At 35.1% G+C, this 27,702-nt stretch overlaps 1 protein-coding gene across 7 annotated transcripts in view; it reads right to left on the reverse strand.

Annotated features, from left to right (window-relative positions):
• The window catches only part of LOC145296805 (uncharacterized), a 432,324-nt gene that overhangs the window by 41,072 nt on the left and 363,550 nt on the right, over positions 1-27,702 (reverse strand). For all 7 annotated transcript variants that reach the window (XM_080142884.1, XM_080142887.1, XM_080142886.1 and 4 more), the window contains one exon: positions 8,899-9,315. In XM_080142884.1, the coding sequence (XP_079999010.1) occupies positions 8,899-9,315 (417 nt within the window). The remainder of the gene's footprint in view (positions 1-8,898; positions 9,316-27,702) is intronic.

Below are 27,702 nucleotides of genomic sequence, written 5' to 3' on the forward strand. Positions count from 1 at the left end.
AAATGCTTATCTGGTTATCTTTTTATGTTTAACCTATTAAAATAGAAATAATCCTTTCAGTTATAGGGTTTTCATAATCACTGAAGAGTTATTTTCTTCTTTTTTGAAGATTGGACATTGAAATTAAAAGTTTCAATGTTCAATGATAGAAACTCTATTTTACTCTTTAAATCCTATCTGTTAATTTATTCTTGGTTTTCATTAAATATCAATTTAAAAATTATTATGGAAACTTCAATGTTACATAATTTAAAAATTGAGTTAAGACATATTATTAATATAATCGATTATCTCCCTTTGAATAAGCAAATTATAAACAAGAATTGTCATCTTCAAGTCTACAAAACACTACATGTTAAATTCTAAAGACGAGATCAATATTTTTGGAAAATAAAATAAAAGAAAGATAAACAGAGCAGCTAAACAGATAATTAAAAGGTATGGATTCTGGGGCGTCAAAGACATTTAATTAATTCAATGGTATTTCTAGGAAGGAGCACAGAACTGATACATTGTTACTACAGAATTATGACGTTTCTGTAATTTTCCGGACTCATTCTTCTTAGTCTTCCCATCTGGAATTTACGATTGCACAAAGTCAGCATCCATTCTCAAGTGAATTATTACAAGAACTAAGAAAAATAAAATGGTTCGTCTTTTCTTCACGGGAGAAGCAAATTTATCTTTATAATATCCACAGCGCCGGGAAATATAGCTTTATTCAAGATGACCTCTTCAAAATGCCACAAATGGAGTCTTTAATAAGATTCAAGATCACTTCTGCATTTCAATCTTATTTGCCACAAATAAACTAAAATATATATCTGATATGTCTATGCATGGTCGGTCATGAATGTTCTACAGTCATTTTTTTTATCGTGGTTTAATGACATGTGAGGATAATCTTGAATGGGTTTCACATGCTACATTTTTATCCCTCCTCATGAAAGACATACTAAGTTTAGTCTGTGTTGTGATTCCAAAGATAATATTCATGAAAATAATCCTCAGTCTATACGGTGCTACAAGATGATACTGGCTAAATATATTGACTTCCTAACCTAAACCATTGATGTTATTGTTTTCTTTTTTCCCCCTTTGCAAAACTCAATCATGTTCTGCGAAACCAATAGTAAAAGCACAATTTTTTACTTCAAAACAACCCAGCTAAACATCATAAATACATATATGAAAATATAAAGAATTGAAGCATATAAATTGTTATCAAAATGGCCATATTCAGCATTAACAACCAGAAAAGTGTTGATATGCCGTAAGAAAAACAGCTCGCACTATACTTAAACTTAAAATGTAACTCACAGCCAAAATAAAGTAATAAAAAATAATATTAAAATAATAAAAATAAAATAATAACATTAAAATAATAATTATAAATAATATTAAAAAATAATAATAAATGATATTAAAATAATGATGAAAATAATATTAAAAAATAATTAAAAATATTAAAATAATAATATAAAATAATATTAAAATAATAATATTATTTGAACTACTTTGAGTGCTTTTCTCAAAATGTTTCACTCAATATGCGACCGTCTTCGGGTGTATATTATCGAACTAGAAAATTTTTCTGTCGAATTTGGGATTTGCGCCTAATTGTTAGCGAAACCTTTTTTTTTTTTTAATTTACAGTGTAACTTACGACTCGATTACCACCAGAGGAGTGTGTCACAGTTATTAACAATTTCGCACGTCGCAATTTCGCATGTCGTATTCAGGTATGCCGATTATTGTACGGCGATAGAATAAAGGCTGTTAGAAATTCATTACTTAATTAAGCTGTTTGTATTCTAAATGCGATTGGACTTCAGAAAAAAAAATGTGACCTTTATTAACGAGTGACGTTTTTAGAGGTCATCCTGTTGAACAGTTTTCTGACATCATATCTTATATAAATGATTATAAATCGATTTTTATCTAAATGTATGAGTCAGTCACACGAAGGGAGAGGGGATAAATTCTAGTCGCTTGCGAAATGTCTACTGTTTCACCTTGCCGAATTGTTAGTGTATCCCTGATCAGGTTGACCTATTATATCAAACAGAAATGCAATGTCGAATCGTTTAGTAATTAGACAAAAATAAGAAGAAGAACATATATAAGCAGTGCATGACAAAGAAGCAGGCAGCCAACATACTCCATAACAATACATGATCATCTTTATTGAGTTTCCAAAGTCATCTGCACATTCACGTCCAATGTGAAAGGACATTTGAAAAAAACTGATAAAAACATAATTCAAAAATTGGCTGTGGGGCCATAGTTTTAAAATCATCCATGATGCAATCCATTCAAAAGGAGTTAAGTACACATCTAGTTTACGACATAATCTCCGACAACTTCGAGTTGGCATGTTCTGGTAGGTTATGTAAGCAGCGAGGAGATACTGAAGCGATTATCCAATCAGCTGTCAGAGGACTACAAATTTCAATGAAAACGTGAAAATCATTAAAAATATACATATATATATAAATTAAACTGAAAATGACTTTCAGCATGTTAAGAATAGAAAGACAGTTTTAAACATGGTGGAAAAGGGTGGGGGTCGTGTTTTGATTCTAGTAGTCTTAACTTAGTCATCTTCCAGCTGCTTTATAACCTGTTTGAAGATGCTGGGATGAAATTGCCGGAGATTGGGTTCTAAAGTGGATGGGTACCAATCCATTGGAAAGGAATTCTTAGATGAATTGGATGCACAGGCAATTATTGGAAGATCCACACCATCATCCAGTGAGCATATACTATCGTTTTCCATATAGTGGACTGCATGCGATGATCTGTTGCGATTTTGATCTCATAACGTATTTAAGATCAACCATTTACATTTAGTATCCAATAAGTTGATAAATTTCTTGGTGCTATTGTTTGCGAGAATAATATTACTAAACGAACGTCTAATTAGTCCGTAGAGCTGGAAATAAGCAAAAAATACCTCAACGTAAAAAAACAAAAAAACAAAATGGGACTCGTACAGGATTTTTCACTTTGTGGTATTATTTACTTATTTTCAGTCCCGCAGTGTGAATAATCGCTCATTGAGGATAATTTGCATTCGGGAGAAAGCGATAAGTATTTTTTTTTTTTTTAAATATTCATCAGTTATTATGTTTCGTTTTCTATTTAAAAGATATTTTTTCTGGTGCATTCATTCGGACTCTCTATCTATCTCTCTTCAAAATGGCGCCCGTGACTAAAGACACTTAAAAATGAAATTGTTGGAAAACTGGGAACTTTTGAAATCTGAAATTTCGACGAGTACAAATCGGACATTTTCGCATTTTCATTATTATTTGAACTACTAATCTTATTTGGAGTGCTATTCTCCAAACGTTTTATTCGATATGAGCTGCGACCTACTTCAAGAGTACATTGTTGAGCTTAAAAAATTTTCTCTCGAATTCGGGAATCTACATATAATTTCTAACAAAATCCTTTATTCATTTAAAGTGCAACTTTCAACTCGATTTTACCTTATGTGGCGTTGTAAATAAAATATTTCGTGAAATTCAGTTGTAAGTTACATTCTTCTGTAGACTTAAGATTCAGTCCTTTGTGTGGGTGACACACAAAATACAATTGTAAATTAACTAAGATTTATACCCAGTAATGGCGAAACGAGAGTATGCTACTTGTGGATTAAACTCAGTTCCATTCGAAATTCCGAGTCGATTCCCAAGTTCGACAGAAAGATTCCAGAGTTTGATAAAATACAGTTGAAGAAGGTCGAAGATTTCATCAACCGAAACGTTATTCAAATAACGCTTAAGACGAGAACAGTACTTCGGATAATTCAAACAATACGAATTATTAATCAGCATCTCGGAAATTCAGAAACGGATTTTTTTTTTTCAACAATGAAGAAAATGCAAACATTTTACGACTTTAATTTGTTTATATTTTTTATTTGATTTTTGTTTCACTTGAGGATAGCTGTTGAATCTGTGCAGTTGAAAATGTGCTAAAAACACTAAATGAAATTGAGAGTCCGAATAATTACAGGAATGATCAGAATAGATATATTCTTAAGCATATAAAAAGAATGTCGGATGAATAAAACATTGGGTAGAAGATGAGGAGTGGTGGATTCCACTAGGTAAAGATGAGGTTGTTCCGGAAACTAAAGCTCATGCCAAAGCAGACGATAAATACAACGAAAGGGGAATAAACAATGGAAAACGGGTCGTTCCCCCCTCGATTAAAGCGGCAGCGACAAAAGAAAATACAAAAACAATTTAAAAAAAAAAACGTGCGTTTTTCTATCGATTTTAAAGGAAGGTTGGGAAAAGGTTCTGTAAGCGGTGCATGTTGTATAGTAAAAAATAAATGTGCTAATTCGTACCTGAGAATTTCTTCTTTGGTTAGCAGACTGCCAACCACGTTGTATATCTCTCGCCAGTTGTGTTTTCACTCCAAAAATAGCATTTTTATCGAACATTAAAAATCCAATTCGCAAACAATACCTGGCAGATTTCCAGCTACTTTACTCAGACAACATTCGCGTTCAAGCACAAACATTTGGAACAATAAACCCTCTCTAAAATGTTTATATATATATATATTATATATACATGTATATGTATGTATATATATTATATATATATATTGTGAGAATTTTGAATTGGTTGACTTGCCAAGGGTAGGTCGGTGGGGAAGAAAGGAGTGCTGGTAGCTGTGACCAACACGGCCGGTGGTCCGTTAATCAAAGAACCTGAGTGCCTATTCCTTACAAGTTAAATAGACATTTCAGTCACGCGTGAATCTCGTTGACTGAGAGTTGGAGTAGATAGAAAGGGGTGGCCGCTCTACTGTTGTTGTAGTCTTTTGGATAAATTACACTTCGACCATCGTTACCCATTTTTTACTTTTACAAGGAAAGACTACTTGTAAGCAACGTCGACATTCAGTTGCAAGACTTAAACCGTCTTTTCTTCCCCTCCCCCCTACTCGTCGGTATGCTAATTCCGACAATATATATATATATATGTATGTACACACACATATATATATATATATATATATATATTAATTTATACATTAATTTAGTCGAGGTAATATAAAAAAAATTTTTATAGCGCTGTTTTTACTCTAGCAAGATATTCGAAAAGCTTTCTGTTATTAAAATTCAGAAATTGTAAATATAAACACATGTATACATATATAAGTATATACATATACACTTATATATGTAATTAATATATTAGCATTTATGTAATTTAGTTAATATTTATGCCACTTAATTTTATATTTATGCGTTTACTTACGGACGGCACTTTTAACCTATAATATTTCTCTATATCTCCTGAACAATATTTCCGTTTGATTAGAAAAAAAAAAAACATGAATAAGTATAATTGTATAATATTAGATAAACAATGTAAGACGTTCATAAATGCGTTTTGTAGTAATAGGAGATAAATAGAGCCGATGCGAAAACAGCAGCAGAATAAAAAAGGACAAAAAAGAACACGCGTGAAAAAGAAATGAGAGAAAAAGTCTTGAACATTGTACCCATACGCTATTATCATCTCGTGTTTGACTCTTAGAAGACTTGGATAGCGTTCAGGAGAGCTGGAGATACGTTGTAGATTATAGGTTATTATAGCCTTCCGTATCTTTAAAAAAATGCCGGATGTACATAAGTAAACAAGAGCAAACCTGAGTAATTTTCGACCATGTTTATATTTTCTAAGCTTTTAAGTAATACTTAAAGATATCTGATGTTTTTTTTTTTTTTGTCATATTATCTTTTTTCGCTTGAAAGATCTATTTTTGCCATTTCGTGAATATTTTCAATTTGCAACAACATGGACGTAACAAACGTTTGCACGATACAGAAGAGACACTAACCACGAAGGGACGGGACATCACATTAAAGAAACAAACATGTAACAATCATAAATAAAATATGAAATATAACTTGAAAGTTAATTGTAAAAAAAAACACGCGTGAAAGACACACAAAAAAGGGAAAGGTAGGTACTCGTCATTGTTAAGGATTTACGATATTAAAAATATTTCTGTGTCTATGTTTGTTTGTTTTTTTTTGCTAGGGGTTGCGAATAAAAACTAAACACAATACCAACACCAAACATAATTTTACTCGAATAAAAAGAAACAGCATCCCATGGCATTCATTTGGAACTTGCTTACGGTCGCGGACAAATGCCAATCGAAATTTTGACCTCGACAATCAGATCTGTAGAAACTAGGCCATTTCGGTGGCCCTTTATCTTTCGGGCTGAAGCATTCGTTCAGGATAGTCTTAGGAGGACCACCTTCCCAGGTCTTGCGTGTTGAGTAAGTTTATTGCTTTCTGACTGAGGCGTTCCGACCTGGGTAAGCCGACGGGGCTGCCCAGAAAATTTTCATAGGCCAAAGTATTCCTCCTTGTGTCACATCTTTATGTGGTGCGAAGGAAGTACATACCACAAGTTACAGAACAGACCAGAAAGCCAAAACGTCGCCTTACAGTCAATTAGTGCCGATATTAAATGAAACATTATTTTTTTCATTTGTTCCTTGAATGAAAGTTAAAAAGAATTACCACACCTTAGGAATGGGTTTAATAATGTTCTTCAAATTAGCAGCAGAATAAACTTTTCTTTAATTATTTTGGGAAAGTTTTGTTTTTTTACTATGTTTATTTTAATTGGGGACGCTGAAATTATCATAAACTCTAACTTTGCTTATAGTCAGGAGAATATACTCTTTTTAGAATTCCGGTTTTGGCTCCGCAAATGCGACGACAGAGACAATCATGATAGGGTCAATTCTGATTAAGAATAAAATTCCTTTAGATAATGTTAAAGCACCTCCCTTTCCCCACGTTTAGTTTTCTTTTTGTGCGCTTAATGCCCAATTATTCAATAAATAGCAAAAAGTTGAAGTAAAAAAAAAAGCAGAAATCTTTATCATAACACTTACCAATCTTTACTGTTTTTGTTGTTGTTTGTTTTGTAAATCACAATCGCAAATAATCGAGTCGACATGGGTCCTGTTCTATGGAAGCATCGTAAAGTCTCTCGGTGAATTACAACGCGGTATTATATTTTGTATTCATAAGATTTTACTGCATTATCAAGGGAGTTTAATTCGCGCCAAACATCTATGAACAGCCAAAATGTAATTGTAAAATAAATGTAAAGCGAAAAGCATTTGATTTTAGGTAAGGTTTGACTCGAGAAACTTTGCGTTTTATCTTGGTATAGGACATTTTTCTTCAACTAAATCCCTGGACATAGAGTAATAGGAATAGAGATAAAGACTGAAAACATAATCTATGGTAAAATATACGCAGCAATGTGCTGAATCAAGCTCATTCCCCTACAATCAACTATTCAAATTCGATGCCTACATAAACATACACACTTTTGTAGTTAAATAATGTTTGTATAAATTTAAAAAAATATTTATACCTGGTAAACAGTTTTATGCATTATTGATCACTTTTATATAAAAGCGCTAAGAATTATTTGGACGTTTAGCCTGTGTATGTAAACTTGCCTGAATAACAAACATACAAACATATATATATATATATATATATATATATATAGTTTAATATTTTAAATTATAAAACATCTCCAATACATTGTCGATTATTAAAACCAGATTTCAAATACATTCTATTACGTTATTTTACTTTATATAACTTTATGAGAAATAAGCACTACCCAAAATGACTCGTGGGAGAAAATGCACTCACAGCACTGTTTATACTCACACATAAACAGACACTGAAACTAAGTATGGTTCTATCGAAATATTTTTAGACTCTTTTTACCGTCCTACAAATGTTTCAATGTTCTATGCTTTCTGATGGTTCATGAATAAAACGTATATAATTTCTGCGAATGATTTACGTTATTAACTTATTTAAATTTTAATTTGCTTTAATAGAATTTTTAAAAAATTATATCTTTGATGCCATCTGATGTCATGGCGTGTCTAGTGCGACGTCGTCTCTCAACGTCAAAATCTTGATGATGTAAAGACGCAAAGAAACCTAACATTTATCTATTTTTATTGTTTATATTAAACGTTTAAGATAAAAACGCAATAAATAATTTATAGTAAAAACAGTGTAATGCAATTGTTTACCGAACGGTAAAATTTTAAAATGTGGAAATAGTAAAATGTTATTTCGATGGAAGTTATTTCATCGACACACAAAAATAAAGATGATGCTCGCTTAAACTCGTTAAACTTAAGTGTTAATATGTGTGCTTGGTTTTTCATGACTTTGTTTTGGTGAAGGGCTTGCCACTCGGACTTAGTGGAAAGGTAAATAAATATTTTTATTATCATTTTAGGATGAACCTATCTTAAGTTAAGCCATCATCTATGTCTCCATCTATTTTGTCGTATGTTGATAAGCCACAGGAATATCGAAAATAAATTTTTAGAAAAAAAATTACAAACAGTTTCCACATGGTTAAAATCTACGAGTCGGTAGAGAGTTTAATTGTTTGCGTTCTCTATGAATATTTGTTTTCATTTTTGTTGTTGTTGTTGTTAATGAGTTTTCGAATGTTAATTATCCTGGACTTTTATCAAAGTTTACTTCCAAACAAGGGAAGATAACTGAGTCGAACTAAATCATGGTTTTGCTTTAAGTCTGCTTCGAAATATGAGAATATTTAAAGATCTTTAATAAAACAAACTATGTGTCTGTATTGATTAAAACTCGAAGTATATTACTCAATATTTACTGATTTACTGTAGTTACTATGAATTGTGATACGAAAAACCGTTAAATTGCTTTACGCCGTACTGCCTGAAATAAATTATTCCTTACATACAACTTTCAATACCTTTTCCTTTTTTTATAGTTCTCTCTTATTAAATCAATAAGCGTGCCAAAAATATACTCACCAAACTTAATATGACAGTAATTACGAGAAAACCTATAGAGACTCCAAGGATGACAGCGAGTGTATGCCGAGTGGACACGTTGCTACTCTGCACGCCACTAGAGGCCGGAGTGGTTCGAGCCTTATTCATCCGTTCGCTATTGAATGTCTCGTCGTTGACGTCGGACCCAGGCTTTGTATTACTTTCCCTTTCCATAGCAGCCTGTTTCTTCTTTTCTTTTCTGGCTCGCCTCCTTTCTTCGCGGTTGTCCACGGTTTCATCACCGCCTTCCCACATGTACGGGTCGTACGTGGTCGGCGGTGTGGTCACTCGCTTACGATTGTTCCGACGAGAATTCGGTCTTCGTCTACGGGGAACTGAGGTAGTTACCATCGGTGTTGTCTCTTGGAATGTGGTGAGCTCTTCCGGAAGTTCAGTCTATATAGCAGTGGTAAAAAAGAAAATATAGATTATGAATATACATATATATGTTGTCAGAAATAACATATCTATTTTTTCTGACGAAGTTTATGCTATTAAAAGAAATACAAATATTAGTCTACTGATATTTTCATGTGGTTTTCTTTTCTTTTTTTTTAAATATTTTCTTCTTCGTGTATCCTATTGGATGTTATCTTTATATCACCGTTTACACACAAACAAACAATCACACATATGCGGGGCTTTACACGCCACACTAGTTTGAGAGCGGCTCCTATTCCTACAAAATGGAGCCGCTTCTTTACGAACGAGATCTGCACCTTCAAATGACTTGCTGAGGAATTCAATACTTTCCCAAATTATTGTTGATAGGTTCTTATTTACTTACCTCACCATTGTGGATAAAACTGTGCCCCCGGCTCTTTGCTTATAGTAAAAAGGCGCACGTGCACACACACACACACACACACACACACACACACACACACACACACACAGTGCCGGGATACGGCATTAAAAATTACTAACAAAATACAGTACAGTGTATAATACATATGTATATAATCAAATAATATTATAAATAACACCATAAAATATGGCAAATACCGTAACCAGGGGCCGGAAAAACATCGTATTCTACATCATAACATTTTTAAAAACGTATCCTGGGGACACCGTATCTCGGGGTTCTACTCTCTCTCTCTCTCTCTCTCTCTCTCTCTCTCTCTATATATATATATATATATATATATATATATATATAGATAGATAGATAGATAGATAGATAGATAGATAGATATGCCTCCGTTCAGTCTCAGGAGACAATGGACACCCTTGTAAGGATAGCTGCATGTGTAATTGTGAGATAGGGGTTGAGCAAACTCCACCCACACCTCACCTAAATCAGCAATGCTTATGGCTAGTGACAAGGAGTGTCTGAAGACTTACTGAAAACAATGCCGAGAAAAGCAGAGAGCACATTCATCACCTCGAATTCAAATATGGCCACACATTTTAATACTGACAAGGCCTAACGTTGCTTTACTTCGGTGGTTTGACTGGAACCGGTGTGTCAACGTAATTATAGATATACAGTGTATCACATTTTTTCAAATATTTAAGTATATCTCTTCATGGGACAACACTAAAAAAAATGATTGTTTGACACAATGAAAAGTAGTTTGTTTGCAGCATATATAACAGAGTTAATTTGTTTTTCCCTCAAAATCACTCAAAATATAGCCATTAAAAACTAAATTCCTGGCAACAAAAGTGAGTACACCTTAAGAAAGGTTGTTAATATTGACATACAACATGACAATTCTCAGTATTTTGTATGGCCACCATCATTATCCAAAACTGCCTGGGCATGGAGTTTACCGGGGCTTCACATGTAGCCACTGGAATGCTCGTCCACTCTTACAATTATGACGCCGCGGAGCTGGTGTATATTTGAGACTTTGCGCACCTCCACCTTCTGCTTCAGGATGCCCCAGACATCTTTGACATCTGGAGACATTTTTGCCCTCAGCTTCTTCAGTAAAGCAGTGGTTGTTTTGAATGTGTGTTTTGCCTCATTGTCATGATGGAACACTGCTCTGCAAACAAGTTTCTGGAGAGAAGGGACCATGCTCTGCTGCAGTATTTGACGGTACATTTTGGAGTTCATATTTCCCTCAATGAAATTTAACTCTCAATACTTTCAGCACTCATGCAGCCCTAGATCATGACATTCCCACCACCATGCTTGACTGTAGGCATGACACACTTATCTTTGTACTCCTCATCCAATCGCTGCCACACATGCTTAAGACCATCAGAACAAAACAAATTAAATTTCGTCTTATCAGACCATAGGTTATGGTTACAGTTATATATGGGTTTTGTTGACATGTCTTCAGCAAACTGTTTGCGGGCTTTCTTGTGTATTGTCTTCAAAAGAGGCTTCCTCTTGAGGTGACAGCCATGCACACCGATTTGATGTAGTGTGCGGCGTATGGTCTGAGCACTAACAAGCTGAGCCCCAACCTGTTTAATCTCTGCAGAAATGCTAACAGCACTCCTACGCCGATGTTTCAAAGAAAGCATTTGGATGTGACGCTCAACACGTATGCTCAGCTTCTTTGGACGATTTACCCGAGGCATGTTCTGAGTGGATCCTGCTCTTTTAAAATACTGGATGATCTTAGCCACTGTGCTGCAGCTCAGTTTCAAAGGGTTAGCAATCTTTTTTTAGCTGTGGTCGTCTTTATGTAGCCCAACAATACGTTTTTTAAGATCCTCAGTGTTCTTTGCCATGTGGTGTTATGTTGGAAGAGAGAGTGTGAGAGCTGCACTACAAATCTGAATACACCTGCTTCCTATGAACACGTGGCATAGTTACACTATAGAGTCACATGACATTTTGGAGGGAACAAACACAGTATTTAATTTAGACATTTAGGGGTGTAGGTTTTTAGGATTGTACTTACTTTTTAGAGGTGTAGTTTCTTAGGGATGTACTCACTTTTGTTGCCAGGGATTTAGTATTTAATGGATAGATTTTGAGTTATTTTGAAGGGAAAACAAATTAACTCTGTTATATATATATATATATATATATATATATATATATATATATATATATATATGCTGCAGACAGACTACTTTTCATTGTGTCAAAAAATCACTTTTCAATGTTGTCTCATGGAAGAGATATACTTAAATATTTGAAGAAATGTGAGGGGTGTACTCACTTTTGTGATACACTGTATATATATAACTTTCTTTATTTATGCAAACATTATTGGCTACATGTGCGCATAATGTTTCATCTGTGATTTCTCTAAAATACAGTCTCCACTGGTTTACAATATGAGTGTACAGACTTCTTTTTCCGAAACATTTTCTTAATGCGAATTAGGGGAGATTAAAATAGAAGTAGAAATACTATTTTGGCAAAGTATACAATTTATTTTTAATGGTGATAATACATAAAATGTTATCTTTTCACTTTTTATAATGTAATCATAGAAAACTTTTATACAAATTATTGAGCCGTAAAAAATTCAAATCTGGTTTTAGGTATGTTGAAATTTAATACTCTATCAGCTGTTAACAGCAATTCACGCATACTTGTAAGTATACATTTGTCCAACACATGGATACACTCAATCTACTACCACCTATAATAATAATAATAATAATAATAATAATAATAATAATAATAATAATAATAATAATAATAATAATAATAATATCCTCTGATGCACATATTTCACTGGAAATCTTAGTATTTTGGAGGTTTGCATTAATAACCATTAACATTACCGATGCAGTGAAGATATTCTTATCAGTATATATTAGCAGAATACCCATCCCAGAACAAGAAAAATTAATTTCCCGAACAAAACTGTTTTGCACCACTTTTATGTCTGCTTACAAAGATGATTATCAAGATATAATGGTACTTAATAGAACCCTTATTTCAATTCGGATCAGATTCCGTCACATAGTTCTAGAAATACTTTAATTCAAGGTTTAAATTAAAGCAACTGCGACCAACTCTTTGATTGTTTAAATATTCCACTATAATTATAAATATTCCACTATAATTCCTAGTACTAAGAAATAGATGAGAAAAAGAAATAGTTATAATATGTATGGATGCCCTTAACAATTTGATGCACGGATCCATGTTCCTGTCATCTTCTGCAACCTATTAGTTGCAGGTATATCTAAATCAAGTACCTGCAATATTATTCCACACATTCCCTCGGTTTTAATTAATCATACTATATTAATTAATTGACTAATTAAACATTTCGTAATAATTTTAACGTTCTATATTAATTAATTAAACATCATATATTAATTAACTAAGTAAAAATGTTTATATGCATTAAACAGTCTATATTAATTAATTAAATAATCTATAATAATTAATATAAGACTCGATATTAATTAATTAATTAATTAATTAATTAAACAGTCTATATATATATATATGTGTGTGTGTGGGCGTGTGTGAAATTCAATTTGCCTGTGTGCGTGAGTTCCGTTGGTCTCCGAAACGGCTAGGCCGAGAGTTGGAATTCCATACATATGTACGTGTCTGGGAGTGTTCTTAGATGAGTTTTGCATTCGAATGCCTCCGATAATTCTCGAAAATCGAAAATCGAAAAAATCTGAATAAAAAATTAAAAGTCACCCTTATACACCTAAACACCATAAGTGCATTTGAGATGTTTATCACTGCACAAAAAAGGGCCAGGCGTATGAAATAAATATAAGATCCTTTGATAGGATAAATGCACATTGAAAATTAATGTTTTTTGTTTTGAGTACAACTGAACCATAATACTTGACTTTTGTATTGTATCCTATAATTCAAGTCATTATAAATCAACAACAGATTCTCTACAGTGCAATGTAGACTACAATGTATTGATGACTAAGTCACTGCTGGGAGGCATGTGAAGCTTTCTCCCGGGTCCCGACTAAAGCAGGCAATAAACCGACTAGATTGAAAAATGGTAAATTTTGATCACAATAAAAGCATGGAAAGTGTGGAACATTCGTTCAGTCTCATTTAATCCCGGGAAACGTTGGCTATTCCTTCTAGTATATATATATATATATATATATATATATATATATATATATATATATATATAATGTGTCAGTTACTTTATTGAAGATTAGTAAAATATCAATATTTCACTAAATATACGTCACAAAAACATTAAAATTGTATCATGAAAGGTCTGTTTTAAGGTTAGCTATTTCTCTATAATTTTATTCAAATCCATGCGATATTCACGAAGTTATGGCATTTTATTTAATATCAAGGAATTTATACTGCCCATCGCTTTATTGCAGATTCATTACGATGCAACCCCCTCCCCCCCCAAAAAAAACGGCGATTGAAGGATATCTAAAAGCAAATGATTGTTGCTGGACTCGCAGAAGGATTATCAATCAAATATTTTGCCACAGAGCTGGAAAGGGATCCCAAAATCTTAGCTTCATTCGTGAACAACCCCAACACCAAATCCAGAAAGGATAAGGGCACCAAGAGAAACCTTTCAGGTCGTGATATTCGGAAAATTAATAGAGAAGTTAACCGAAAACTCAAACAGCATCAATGCTTCCATTTTTGCAAGAAATGGAATCGCTCCAAGATCAAGGTAGGTCCGATGCAATGTATTGAATGAGATGGCACGGAACATCAAACCTTATCCAAGGTCTTCATTGTGCAATCAACATAGGGGAAAACGAATAGTTTGGACCCAGAATTACATGAAAATGGATTTCCAACGTGTTCTATTTACGGATGAGGCCCGTGTTACTATTGATGATTCAGATGGATGGGCCAAAGTTTGGAATCCGAACGAAACTCCGAATCCTTACAAAGTTAATCGCTAACGAGGAGGTGGAGGCATTATGTTTTGGGCGGGAATCATTGGGCATAAGTTGATTGGACCATTCCGAATGCCAGAGGGTTTTAGGCTTACTAGCTATGGGTACATAGCCTTTTTTGGATAATTATTTTTCGCCATGATTAGATGAGCTACCATTGTCACGTCGCTTTCAGATAATTGTTATGCGTGTCAGTGCACAATCCCACTCTGCTAGGGCGACTGCAGCCTCCCTTGAATCTATGGGCTTCGTTTGAGAAACTCTCATAACGTGGCAACCCTGCTCTCCAGATCTTAACCCCATGGAACATCACTGGACAATATTGAAAAGACGGAGTTATGAGGGAAGAGAGCAATTTACTTCAAAGGATGCCTTGTGAAGGGAAATAGTTGATGTCGCCAGAGCCATTACTTCTTATCAGATCAAAACAATTGACTTCCTCGGTGGATTAATGGTTGTTTAAAGTTATTTTAAAAAATGGATGATATGACGATGATTAATTTATTTGAGGCTTAGCACCTAGGATGTGCTTTTGTTTATTATTCTTTAACAGAAAAATAAAAAAGTAAAAGTTTTTTATGATTAGACATTGTATTTTTGCCCCAAAATAACATTTTATTAGACTTGCAATAAAGCGATGGACAGTGAAAATTCCTGGATAAAGAATAAAATGTCATAACTGTGTGAATATCGCATGAATTTGAATAACATTTTGGGATATAACTAACCTTGAAACAATCATTTGATGATACAATTTTGATTTTTTGTGACGTATATTTAGTGAAATATTGATATTTTACTAATCTTCAATAGAGTATATATATATATATATATATATATATATATATATATATATATATATATATATATATATATTCAGTATTTACTTCAACGGTGTTGAAATCAGGAGTAAAGCTTATACAAGCGGTTCTCAGTCGCTTGTATATCCCGATCAAGGAAGATGGCGATGTACACGTTTTTATTGTTCCTGCAGCAAGGTGTCAACGTCCTTCTACATAAATCGCCACTCATCTGGTACTGACCAGTTTCAATGTTGCTTAACTTGGAAGATCTGAGAAGAACCGGTGTGTCAACGTGATTATGCCGTATATACTGTTTCATTATTCTGTCAATCACCATCCATATCATTCAATATGACAACAATCAGATCATTCGTAGACATTTTTGCTTACGACACTACCATCTGTGGCAGCACATCAAAGGCCGTAAACGACCAAGTTCTCTCTGATTCTCTTTCATCTGATCTTGAGCATGTGGTACAATGGGATGGTTAGTTTTAATGCATCTAAAACCAAGCTTCTATCTTTGCATCATCAGCGTTCTGGCATCAGTTAAAATTAATGGCCCTCGTCTTGGGAACGCTCCATGTTTTGACAAGCTTCTGGACTTGACCTTTACTCCTAATCTAAAATGAAATACGTACATAAAATCCGTTGCCAAGGTCGCTGGAAAAATGATGGGATCCTTCTATCGATCCAGTTGGATATCTACCTACTGATGCAATTATCCACCTATATAAGAGTCAGGTACGTCAACAGATGGAGTATTGCTGTCACATCTGGGTAGGAGCTGCTAGAAAGGTCTTATGCTTCCTTAACAGAGTTCATAATAGACTAAGTGGCCTAGTGGGGGTGCCCTTTTCTCTTCCCTGCAACCCCTTTCTTTCAGAAGAGACGTTGCGAGCCTGTCTTTGTTTTTTCGTTATTTTTATGGCAAGTGCTCGTCTGAGCTCCAATCTATGGTTTCCGGCCTCGCCAAGCATTTACGAGAAGCACTCGTTTTGTTGTAAACACTATCAATAATTTCCCACACTCTTTATCTGTGCCTAAACCTAAATGTAGATTTCATGAACAACGCTTTTTTCTTAGAACTGCACACATGTTGAACTCTCTTCCGTTTACCTGCTTTTCAGCTGACTAGAATATGGTCGTCTTCAAGTCCAACGTAAACAAGTTCTTGATGAGCCGTTCCCCTTAAGTAATCCAATTTACCAAATTTACACTTCTAACGATTACTAGGATATTGTCCTTTTGGCCACTGTACACTTTAACCCTTATCCACGTGTGGCCTCTGTGCTTTAATAAGTGGTGATTCCTTTGTAAAAAAAGGCAAACAATTTGCCAAGCAAGCAAGATTACCATTTATTTTTTTAATGGAAATCACACGAGACAAGGCTATGAAGTCATTTGCCGTAAGGAGCTTAAACATACTACTTTAAGGTAAAAAAAACTAGACAACGATTAGTGTCAGCTGGATCGATTCTAACCAAGAAAACAGCAATTCTTTGTCCTTTTATCAGAAATACCGCTTATGGAATACGAGCACGACGAGACATTTTACAACTAAACTCAAAGTGATCCACCACACAATATCTCAGAAAACAAACATGAAACGTAGTACAATTAATTTACACGTATGTATTTCGTTGTTCGAAATAGGAAACCGTTATAGATAATAGGAGCATTGTTACAACAGAAGAAAGCACATACGTTAGATAAAATATTCAATATCCTTTTGTAATCAGCTGCACAACAACGTAGAGGTCTAATAAACTTGGGTCGCCATCTGAATGCTTACACCGGTATTTCTCAAGAATTATATTCTCTTTCTACTTGATATCAACAACATGCCAGAAGTGATTGCTAGAGACGTGCTCTTATTTGCAGATGATGTCAATTAGTGGATCGTATAAGCGAAAGTGGAAATATTAGCTCTGGTCTTCAATGTGCCTGGAAATAGTCGATTGAATGGAAACTTAATGTGGATAAATGCTGCCATATTGCAGAAGATTGCTCTTTCTGGTCGACTCTTTCGGCTATGGTCTGATCAAGCAGATGAACGAGAAAAATACTTTGGTTTTCTTACCGACTTATCGTCTAAGTCATCTAAGCATTGTATTGATCCTGCTAACTAAACAAGAAACACTGTTCTTTTAAATTCGACGTTATTTCTGCAAGCTCATTCTTGAAATATTTTCCCACTTGATGTCTTCCCCGTGAAACCATTTTAGATGATGGCACCCAGACCTCATGCCCATACTTATACGAGATATCCAGCATTTTGATAGAGCTTAAATACTGCCTGCTCAAATGGTATAGGGTCTATCGAACCTGCCCTATGCAAGCCGACTCAATAAACGTCTCTCCCTTGAGCGCCGATGACTATGCGGTGATCTCATTTTGGCATACAACCTCTTCAATGTGCATTATGATATACTGCGGATCATATATTTCAGTTTTGCACCAGAAAGATATCTACGCAATAAATTACGCCGATTTCAATTGAACAGGAAGGCAGCTTTCTCAATCAGGATCCTTCCACGTTGGAATAGGCTTATAAGAGAAGTATTAAATACATTAACGCAACAATTCAACTGTATCTTCCGTCATTTGATATATTTTTTGCCAAATAAAATGGCTTGAATTTGAATAAATTTAACCTGGATATTTTTCCGTCAACATATTTTTTAGTATTTTATGTCGTTGACGTCTATCCATTGTAAATGAAGTTGATGTAAAAATAAGCCCCAAATGTTAAAATACATTACACGGATATCTGGACATTTATTGCAATATTTGAGCATTGATTCTGAGCCTATAAGAAGTATTCTTTTTTTTAATTCAATTTTCACCCTAAACAAGGCACAGTACCCTTGAAGTAGGGGGCTACTATCGGGGACATAATTTGCGTGGGCATTATGAAGGGAGATGAGTAGAATTATGTTTGTTCACATTACACTTGAACTTCTGCATATCAGTACACTTGGGAAAGCAGAATCCCGGAAGGGAGTTCCAAAGACTTGCAGTTCTGGGGAAGAAACTATTGGAGTAAAAGGCTTTCTTACACCTAGGGATCTCAACTGTAAATGGGTGGGACTAAGTTGCTTGTCGGGTTTGTCGGGGGTAGTCATGTCGAGGAGGTACCAGTGCTAGTTCGTGAGAGCATTCACCATTAAAGTACTTGTAGAACAGGCAGAGGGATGCAACATTTCGTCGAGGGGACAGAGGTTTAAGTCTAGATGACAATTCAGGACCTATCAGGTTGGCGACTCTTTTGAACCCTGTCCAAGAGTGAGAGACAAGCAGCAGATACACCAGCCCAAATGTGACAATAGTACTCCATACATGGGCGAAGAGTCGGCGTATAGAGGTACAGGATACTTCCAGGCGTAAGTAATTATCTAGCACAGTAGAGAGAGCCTACCTTCTTTGCAGCAGCCTTGACAATGCTCTCAATGTATATATTCCAGTTCATGTTCCCTGTAAACGATAGGCCGAGGAGTTTAAAGAAGTACTTTCAGGCAATGTGTTCTTTTCCATTGCTATTGGTGGTAGAGAAGGTTTCTTGTAGTTATTGAAGGAAACAAGCTAAGTCTTGCTAGCATTGAATGTGACCATCCATTTTTGTCCCCATTCCACTACAGATTCGAGGTCATCCTCTAGTGTTTCTGCCATTTCCTTAGATATGTGTTCATTTTTTCCCCTTTATGCCTGTCATAGAGAGTGGTGTCATCGGCAAATATACCCATCTCCGAAACAATTTTATCAGGGAGGTCGTTTATGAATATCAGGAATAATAAAAGTCCAAGTATATACTCCTTAGGTACTCCCGCATGTATATCATATTGTTTAGATGTACGACCGACAAAGACAACTTGGAATTTTCTCTTACTTAAGAAGGATTTAATTACATTATGTATTCTTCCAGTGATACCATATGATCCTAAGTTTCCTTAGAAGACCATCGTGCCATACCCTGTCAAAAGCCTTAGATATATCAAGGGCTACTGCTCTATCCCCCCTGTTTTGTCCAGTGAACGGTATATACGTTCAGGGACAACAATTAAGATATCTGCTGTTGAACGGACTTGCCTGAATCTATATTGTTTGTCAGTCAGGAGTTTAGCAACTGTTAGGTGTTGAACTAGGGCTTGATTAACTAAGGACTCAAATATTTTGGCGAAAAGTGGGAGGAAGCTAATAGGGAGTTAATTTAATGGGTCAGTTCTTTCACCAGAATCAAGATCCGTTAAGGCATTTATTGTAAAGTTTGGAGAGAACTGGAACAACCTCTGTAGAGCATTTTTTTAATAGCACAGTCGGGATGAGATCTGGTCCACATGCTTTTAAGGTGTCTCGGTTTTTTATGATACTATGCACCTGAGAAGGGGATATTTTCAAATCGTCTAGTGTGGCGTCTGTTCGCAAAGAAAGTCGGGGAGGGAGTCGTGTGCCGGGTCCAGTGTGGAGTTTGACGCAAACCGACTGGCAAGCAGGTTAGCTTTGTTGGTTGCCGTGCAATCAACCTCATGATTGTTTGATAGTGGGGGGAATCGTTGATTGCCTATTATTTATTACACTGTTATAGATTTTCCTAAAATCACGGGTTCCTAATTTCTGTGCTTTGATGCGTTTTCTGGTGGTTTCAATGTATTCTGTCTTAGCTATCGCTATTACAATTATTTCTAGCTTCTATATACTTCTGTCTGTTTGAACTGGACTTACGTCGGTTGAATCTGCGGAACGCATGCTGCCTTTTAGCAATAGCAGCTGCATAAGCAGAAGTAAACCATTGGGGAGAGTTGGGCTGTGTATAGAATTTCCGTGTGGGAACATGTGCTTTAATTGCAGTTTTGAACCATTCAGTGGTCTCATTTGCGCACTGTTCAGCCTGAAGAGAAAAGATATTTCCCTATGGGGCATCTCTGATGAGTTCCCTGATGGCTTCCCATTTAGCCTCCTTGTTTTGAGTAGTGGGTCTTCAGTTTTAGGGCGAGAATTTAGGGTGATTTCTACCATTCTCACATCGTTAGGTTTGTGGTCGGCGAAAACGTAGAAAAGTATTCTTTACCGTAAATCTGAGAGCACCCCTTAGCAACAAATCTCGCTTTGTACTGTTCTACGCCTGATGCTGTACTCTTTTTTGTAAAGACCCATCTGGTAGAAATAACATGTTTATCTCTTGGGAGAGGCACTACCGTATAGGTATCATTTTCGGTTAAGGCATCTATTTCTTTTTTCATGGCAATTTTCCATTCATCACAATGTTCTGAATTAATTGCTTCGTTGAAGCTTTTTGGCGCATTTTCCATTGAATAGCAATAGTCGATTTGATAATCTTTTATATTGTCGACCACAAAAAATCGGGTCGTCTTCTATTTCTTTTGGGATATCTTTCGACTTTATCATCATCATCATCATCATCATCATCATCATCATCATCATCATCATCATCATCATCATCACCATCATCATCATCATGGACACTCATCTCCGTCATTTTTATTGTTTTCATTTGTTCTAATTATTTGAGGTAATATAATTTCATCCTCTTCATATGACGGGTTTTCGTCTGTAAAATTTAACGTGTCCGTGAATTTTACACACCGGATTCTTTTTATTTTATTTTTTTCGGGAAAAAATATTAAATTGGCTGAACTGTTTTTATCGTATCCAAGAAATATACCTCTGTCGGCTTTAATATTCAATTTACTCTTTTTCTCTATATATGCGAAGCTAGTTGAACCAAATATATGCATTCTGCTTAAATTTGGTTTCTTACCGCAGAAAGATTCATATGGAGTTTTAGATAGTGTTTTGTTAAAGCACCTGTTGCGTATATAGGCTGCCGCCATAAGTGCATACGTCCAGAGGTTTTTAGGGAGTCTTGATTCAATGAGTAGGCATCTTGCCATTTCAAAAAGTGTCCGCCACGCACGTTCAGCAGTCCCGTTTTGGTGTGGCGATCTAGGGGCTGATGTTTCATGCCTAATATGATGGTTAATTAGTAAAAGTTCAAAGTCTTTATTGGTGAATTCCGTACCGTTGTCAGAGCGAATACACTTGATTTCACCGTAGGGGGCCATGTCGGCTAGATATTTCTTAGTTGCTAGCAGGGTATCAGATTTGTTCTTTAAAAGGTAAACCATTATTAAACCTGAATGGTCATCTACGAAATTCAACACATATCTATAATGTTCTCTGGCCATCGGTTCTACGGGACCGTTCAAGTCACAATGCACTATTGATAGGATTTTTTTGGCCTTTTTGTCTGGTATCTTGTTTTGATAGTTTGTCATTTTCCCTTGCGTACAGACGTCGCAGTTGAAGGTTTTTGATGTTTGTATTCGCATTCCATCAACTACAGTCGGCAACTTTTTGATATCAGGAATATTGCAGTGTCCAAGAATTTTATGCCATGTCTGTAGATCATGGCAGGCGGTTTTTGATGGGACTACACTATTTAAATAATATAGTCGTCCATTTTCTTTAATGTCGAATACAGTTCCATTCGGGTATACCAGTTTTGATTTATTGGGGCTAAAGTTTATATTTGCACCTTGTTTTGTGGCAGCTTGTACAGAAAATATATTTTGTTTACATTTTGGGATTAGAAGAGCGTTTTCTAGAATACAGAAACACTGTTCACCTTTATTGTTCTTTAGCGAGATTTTCGCATTGCCTCTTTGCAAAACGATATCATTGACTCGACTCCCGTCGGCTAGTTCTACAAAATGATTTTGTGGCTTAAAGTTGGGGTCAAAATTGATAAAATCAGATTCCTTTGTAATCACATGTGCCGTGGCCCCACAATCGGCAAAAAAATTATTATTGTTTGTTGAAGCATCAAATGTACACGAAAATAAAAATATATGTTCGCTAACAGAGCTCTCTACATTTTTAATGTAGTCGCTATTTTGAGTCCTGTATCTACATTGGAAACTCTTGTGATTAGGTCGTCCACAATTATAACAAATAATTTTTGTACTTTTCTTAGGAAAAAACCTGCTTTTGGCAAAGTTGCGTTTTTTATTCCTGGCATGGGTATAATTCGATTTTGGTGTTTTTATGTGTGTATTTTTAAATTTCATGATATTTGTGGATTCGTTTTTCTCTGTGATCATTTTTTCAGTTTCTTCGTAACTTCTGAATGCTACCTTGAATTTGCTAAAAGTTTTCTTTCTGGGTTATCACGGTGGTAAATGGCTTGAAATCACTCGGTAATCCCTTAAGGACCATGCAAATTAACAGACTGTCACTTATAACTTCACCAGACATTTTTAAAGAATTTGCAGTTGTCTCGGCTCTTATAATATAATCAGTAATAGTTTCGGCTTCCATTCGTTTTAGAGAGGTCAGTTCAGTGTATAAAGAAATAATTTTGGGTTTTCCTTTCGATAAATAATGCTCTCTCAATATGTTTAATGCTTTGCAGCCGTCGTCCAGGGCTCCTCTCATTACCAGTGATAGACTTCGGTCATCTAAACACTGTATTAATTCCGCAAAGACAGTTGCATTCTTTTCAATGAAGTCGGGGTCGTTTCTGTTTTCAGGTTGTGTTTGTAGTACTTTGTTTAGCTTTTGGATTCGTAGATATCCCAGAAATTTAACTTGCCACAATTCGAATTTTGATTCGGATCCATCGAAATAAAGATGCACGCTGGGCCCATAACCTCTAGAAGTGTAAGCCATTTTGAGTTTCAGAAACAGTTTCAGATGGTTCGCTGTCACACACAAGTCCTGGGAGGTGATTTGTTTGTAGTAGACAGTTCCACAGAACAAAATATTCTTACCGTGTCGAAACCCGGGAAAAGAACATGTGAAATTGCTCCAGAAAATGTTTAATATTTATGAAGCAATTCTGGTTTCTGATTGGTTGGTAGCAGAACGTAGTTAATTTGATTCGTCAGTTCTTAGCAGCATCGTTTATAAATAGAATCGTCCGACTGTGTGGGCTCATACCCCATTATAGCTCCAAAATATTGCAACAATCAGCATTCTTATAAGTATCGATTTTTATTCGATTTTGATGTCCATCTATTTGTAACCTGGCTGACGAATCTTCGAAACGCAAACAAACGGCCGTCATATCTACAGGTATTTTCGCCATTTTAGATGTGTGGTGTTGATTGAACTAACAGAGAATGCAAGGGTTTATGTCTCTCTTTCTAGTCACGATATTCTATTCCAGCTAATACGTTTCTAAGGACAATGCTTTTGATTTTTGGTGAAACGTCAATATTTAAACGTTTGGTGTCTTTTTGTTTTTGTGGCGGTCTTAGTTCATTAAGTGCAAGGACCGTGGGACTAAAAACATTTTATTACTCATGAGATTTCTTTTTTTCACCTCTTTTTCTCTTTTTGATTAATACAAAGAATAGTGTTATCTATAAAAGGTGATGAGTATAGGCGTCCCAGATTTAAAGCGTTCCAGGAACTAAAGCTTTTATGCGGGTTTTCATTTCAAATGTTTATTTTTCTAGAGAAGCGTGCTGAGATGATGTACTACTTGGTATAAAATGTACATCCAGTACAGATAGAACATTCCAATTGAGTGATAATCTAAACGATCTTATCTCGATGTTTTCAAATGTACAAAACAATACACAAAGCTAAAGTACAATGAACGCATTTCACACGTTGTGTAAACGTTAAAAATGTTCTTTCATCTTAAAAGCGTAACTAAATACCTAGACAAAAAAAAGTTGCTGATATAAAAGAAGAGGTTGTTTTGTTATTTTTAATGCAAAATGCGCCATAAAAACTTCTAACATTTTAAGTTAGTAATGTGCCGGTTTTAGTGGTGGTGGAAAGTCGGCGCAGATCTCAACTGATAGGCTAATATTTTTCTAGTTTCATTTTCTTAATGACCGATCATGATGTGTAGAGGTAAATATTTCGTGTGCGTTTGAATTTTTTAAGGTAAGAGGTGGGACGACCATCAAGACCAATAACTTATGATATAACTAGCCTGGGTGCCCGGCGTTGCCCGGATGTTTGTAGGTGTGTGTTGAGCAAAAAAAAAAAAGAAAAAAGAAATAAATAAAAAAAGTGGTAATAGGTAGGTAGGCAGGCTCAACCCCATAACGTTAAGGAGGAAAAGAACGGGGGGGAAAAACGTGACGTCTTTGCCGTTGTGTCCATCGCCAAACCGAAAGTGGCGAATGTTAAAATTAAGGCTAGTCAATCGAAAAAGGGGGTGATTTTCGAAAATATCGCCGAGAAAAGCGGCCCCTCTCCGTAGAAAAGTGCTCAGTTGAGGGTGAAGGAATTAATGTTTTTGGCCATTTTTCGATATTTGTCGTCCGTGGAAATCATTCGACTTTGTCGAAAATTTTAGGCAAATATACATACATACATACATACATACATTTAAACAGAAAGGTGAGATTTATATTATAGATCATCGAACTCTTTATGATTAAAAGAACAAAAATTATCATAATTCAGAAAGTTTCCACTGATATGTTATGGATGTCATCTGCGCGATTTAGGTAGCTCACAAACAACCATTAATGGAAGCGTTAATGCGTTAATAAAATTCACAAGATATTCCTGTCGTCCATAATATATATTTGTTATATATATTTTCGTTTTTACGAGACTCGAAAAGTTCGGACATTTTAGTGATCGTCTCATCAGTAGGATGGAATCCTGAATGGACTTCACACTCAACAGATCTTAAACCTTCAAAATTTTATCTGTGAGGTTATCTAAAAATAACGTCTACCATAATAATCCTGAAACGATTCCTGGACGGAAGCAGTATCATCACATCCCAAATTATGGCTATGTAAAGACAGAAGTGCATCAGAGTTATAGACGATATTGCACGCTATATAAACACGAGCTTATCATTTAAAAGCGATGAAACAAGGATTGTTAAACATTCATGCATCTTGGTGGACAAAACAGGCAAGACAGGGGGAGGAGTGGCACGAAATAATTTGAAGAGTTCGAATACAAAACGCGATAGACGCCATTTTGAAAATCATGAATCTAAACCTACATAAAGAAGTGTTCTAGTTCAAAAACTTGACCACGCCCCCAAATCATGTTTTACATAATATATCAAATTCATTTTGCTTTCAACTCAAATAAACTATTATTCGAAGTCTACATTTAATATATGCGTCCTTTTTAATGTTTAATATTCCAATAGGAAGAAATTGGATTGAATAGATTTTGCATTTGAACAATTTAGTTGTAAATTTATATATATAAAAAAAAACAATAGTATTTTTATGTACTTCTCAGAAATATCATCATCGCTTCTTTTCATGTAATTGTTCTCTTTATTAGAACGATTCAATGAGATCTTCACACGATCGTCATGTCTGTATTTGTGAATGTGGGATAGATTTTTGGTCTTCCCGACAAAAGGAGGGTGGACTTGTAAATTCACCCTTGTCCCTTTGTCTGTTCGTCTGTCTGCACTTTTCTAAATAACTACGCCTTGGAATTTTTTGAAATTTTGCACAAACTAATGATATGAGTAAAAAGGTAACAGAACGGTTTTCCGGGAAAACTTCGGTTGTTCCGAGTTAAAAGGCCTAAAATTGATACTTTTATGCTTATTTAAAAAATTCATGCCTTAGGTTTTCATAAAACTTTCTGAAAAGTTGTAACTAACTGATTTCTATATAATTTTGTTTGTCTATACTTCACGATAACTCTTGGGTGTGCCCTAGGGGCTATTTCAGGGTTAATAAAAGCACTCCATTTTGGGGACTATTTTAGCATATTTGTCCAAAATTTACTGTGTATGTATATTTATGGTGCTGAACTTAAATTTTAATATATTAAGGCCTTGGGGACTTTGGGGACTAAATGGGGGGGGGGCAAATGATGGACTTAGTCATTTCTTTTTTTTTTTGCGTGGTGCAGAATTCAAATTTATATATGTTAAGATCTTTAACTGCACTATTTGTTCATTTTCACGAGGATTTGACGTTCGCTGGGGTCTTTTGGGGCTAAATGTGTTGGGGCAAATGCTGAACTTGGTTATTTTTATGTTTTGTTCACTGTGCACTTACGGGGGACCCTTCATGCTTCACTTGTTCTCAATTTATTTTACCTAATCGTCATCAACGGTAAAAATCTAGGAGCAAAGTGCAGTATATGCTATGATTCTGTTTTCTTTTATCTTTGATTAATGGGGAAGAAATCCTTCTAAACTGGGGCATTTTTATTCATGGCCCAATTCAAATGTTATTTTAAGAGGAGCTAGATTTCCTTATATATAAAAACTTAAAAAAAAAACTTTTATATATGTCAAACTTTCCTTTTCTATGATTACAGGTAAATAGGAAGACAGGTTGATGTAGTGCATTCCTAGTTTTAATAATATTAACGATATTTATGCGTTCCGGACTATAAATATCCATAAATATCAACAGAGTTAAAGATTAATCTATAAGATAAATCTCACCTGTCTGTTTAAATGTATGTATGTACGTATGTTTGTATGTCTGCCTAAAACTTTCGACAGAGGCAACAGATTTTCACGAGATTAGTATTGTTTTGAAGTTCGACTCTACGGACAACAAATATCGAAAAATTGGCCAAAAACATTAATTCTTTCATCCTCAACTAGGCACTTTTTTACAAGGAGGGGTCGCTTTTTTCGTCGATATTTTCGAAACTCATCCCCTCTTCTCGATTGACTAGGCTTAATTTAAACCTACGTCAATTTAGGTTGGCGATGGGCGCAATAACAAAGACGCTACGTTTTATTTCACGTTCTTTTCCTCCTTTGCGGTACGGGTTCCAGTCTACCTGCCTACCACCACTTTTTATTTTTTGTTGCTCAACACACACCTTCAAACACCCGGACAACGCTGGGCACCCAAGCTAGTTGTTTAATGAGTATCGAACATACTTAGAATTAACCAAGAATGAATGAGGACCACTGAGTAGTCCTTCTCCCGGCCCTGGATCCTTTCTGTTACAATTGTAAATTGTCAATCTTAAAGGTATTAATAGATTAAAATAAATTAAAAGATAGTTCCTTTTCGAGTACAGATTTCTGGCTCGGATGTAACAAACACTCATATACACGCATATATTTTAGAAAACAGGTAACATTAATTCCTCACTTAGAAAAAAATGCGCCACTTTTACGTCTTTATGAAGATTAGAATCACTTATAATTCCAATTTTATCTGTGTCTATTACATTATTC

The sequence above is a fragment of the Euprymna scolopes genome, chromosome 17 (genome assembly GCF_053919585.1).
Source record: "Euprymna scolopes isolate OS-2025 chromosome 17, ASM5391958v1, whole genome shotgun sequence".
Taxonomy (NCBI): Eukaryota; Metazoa; Mollusca; class Cephalopoda; order Sepiida; family Sepiolidae; genus Euprymna; species Euprymna scolopes.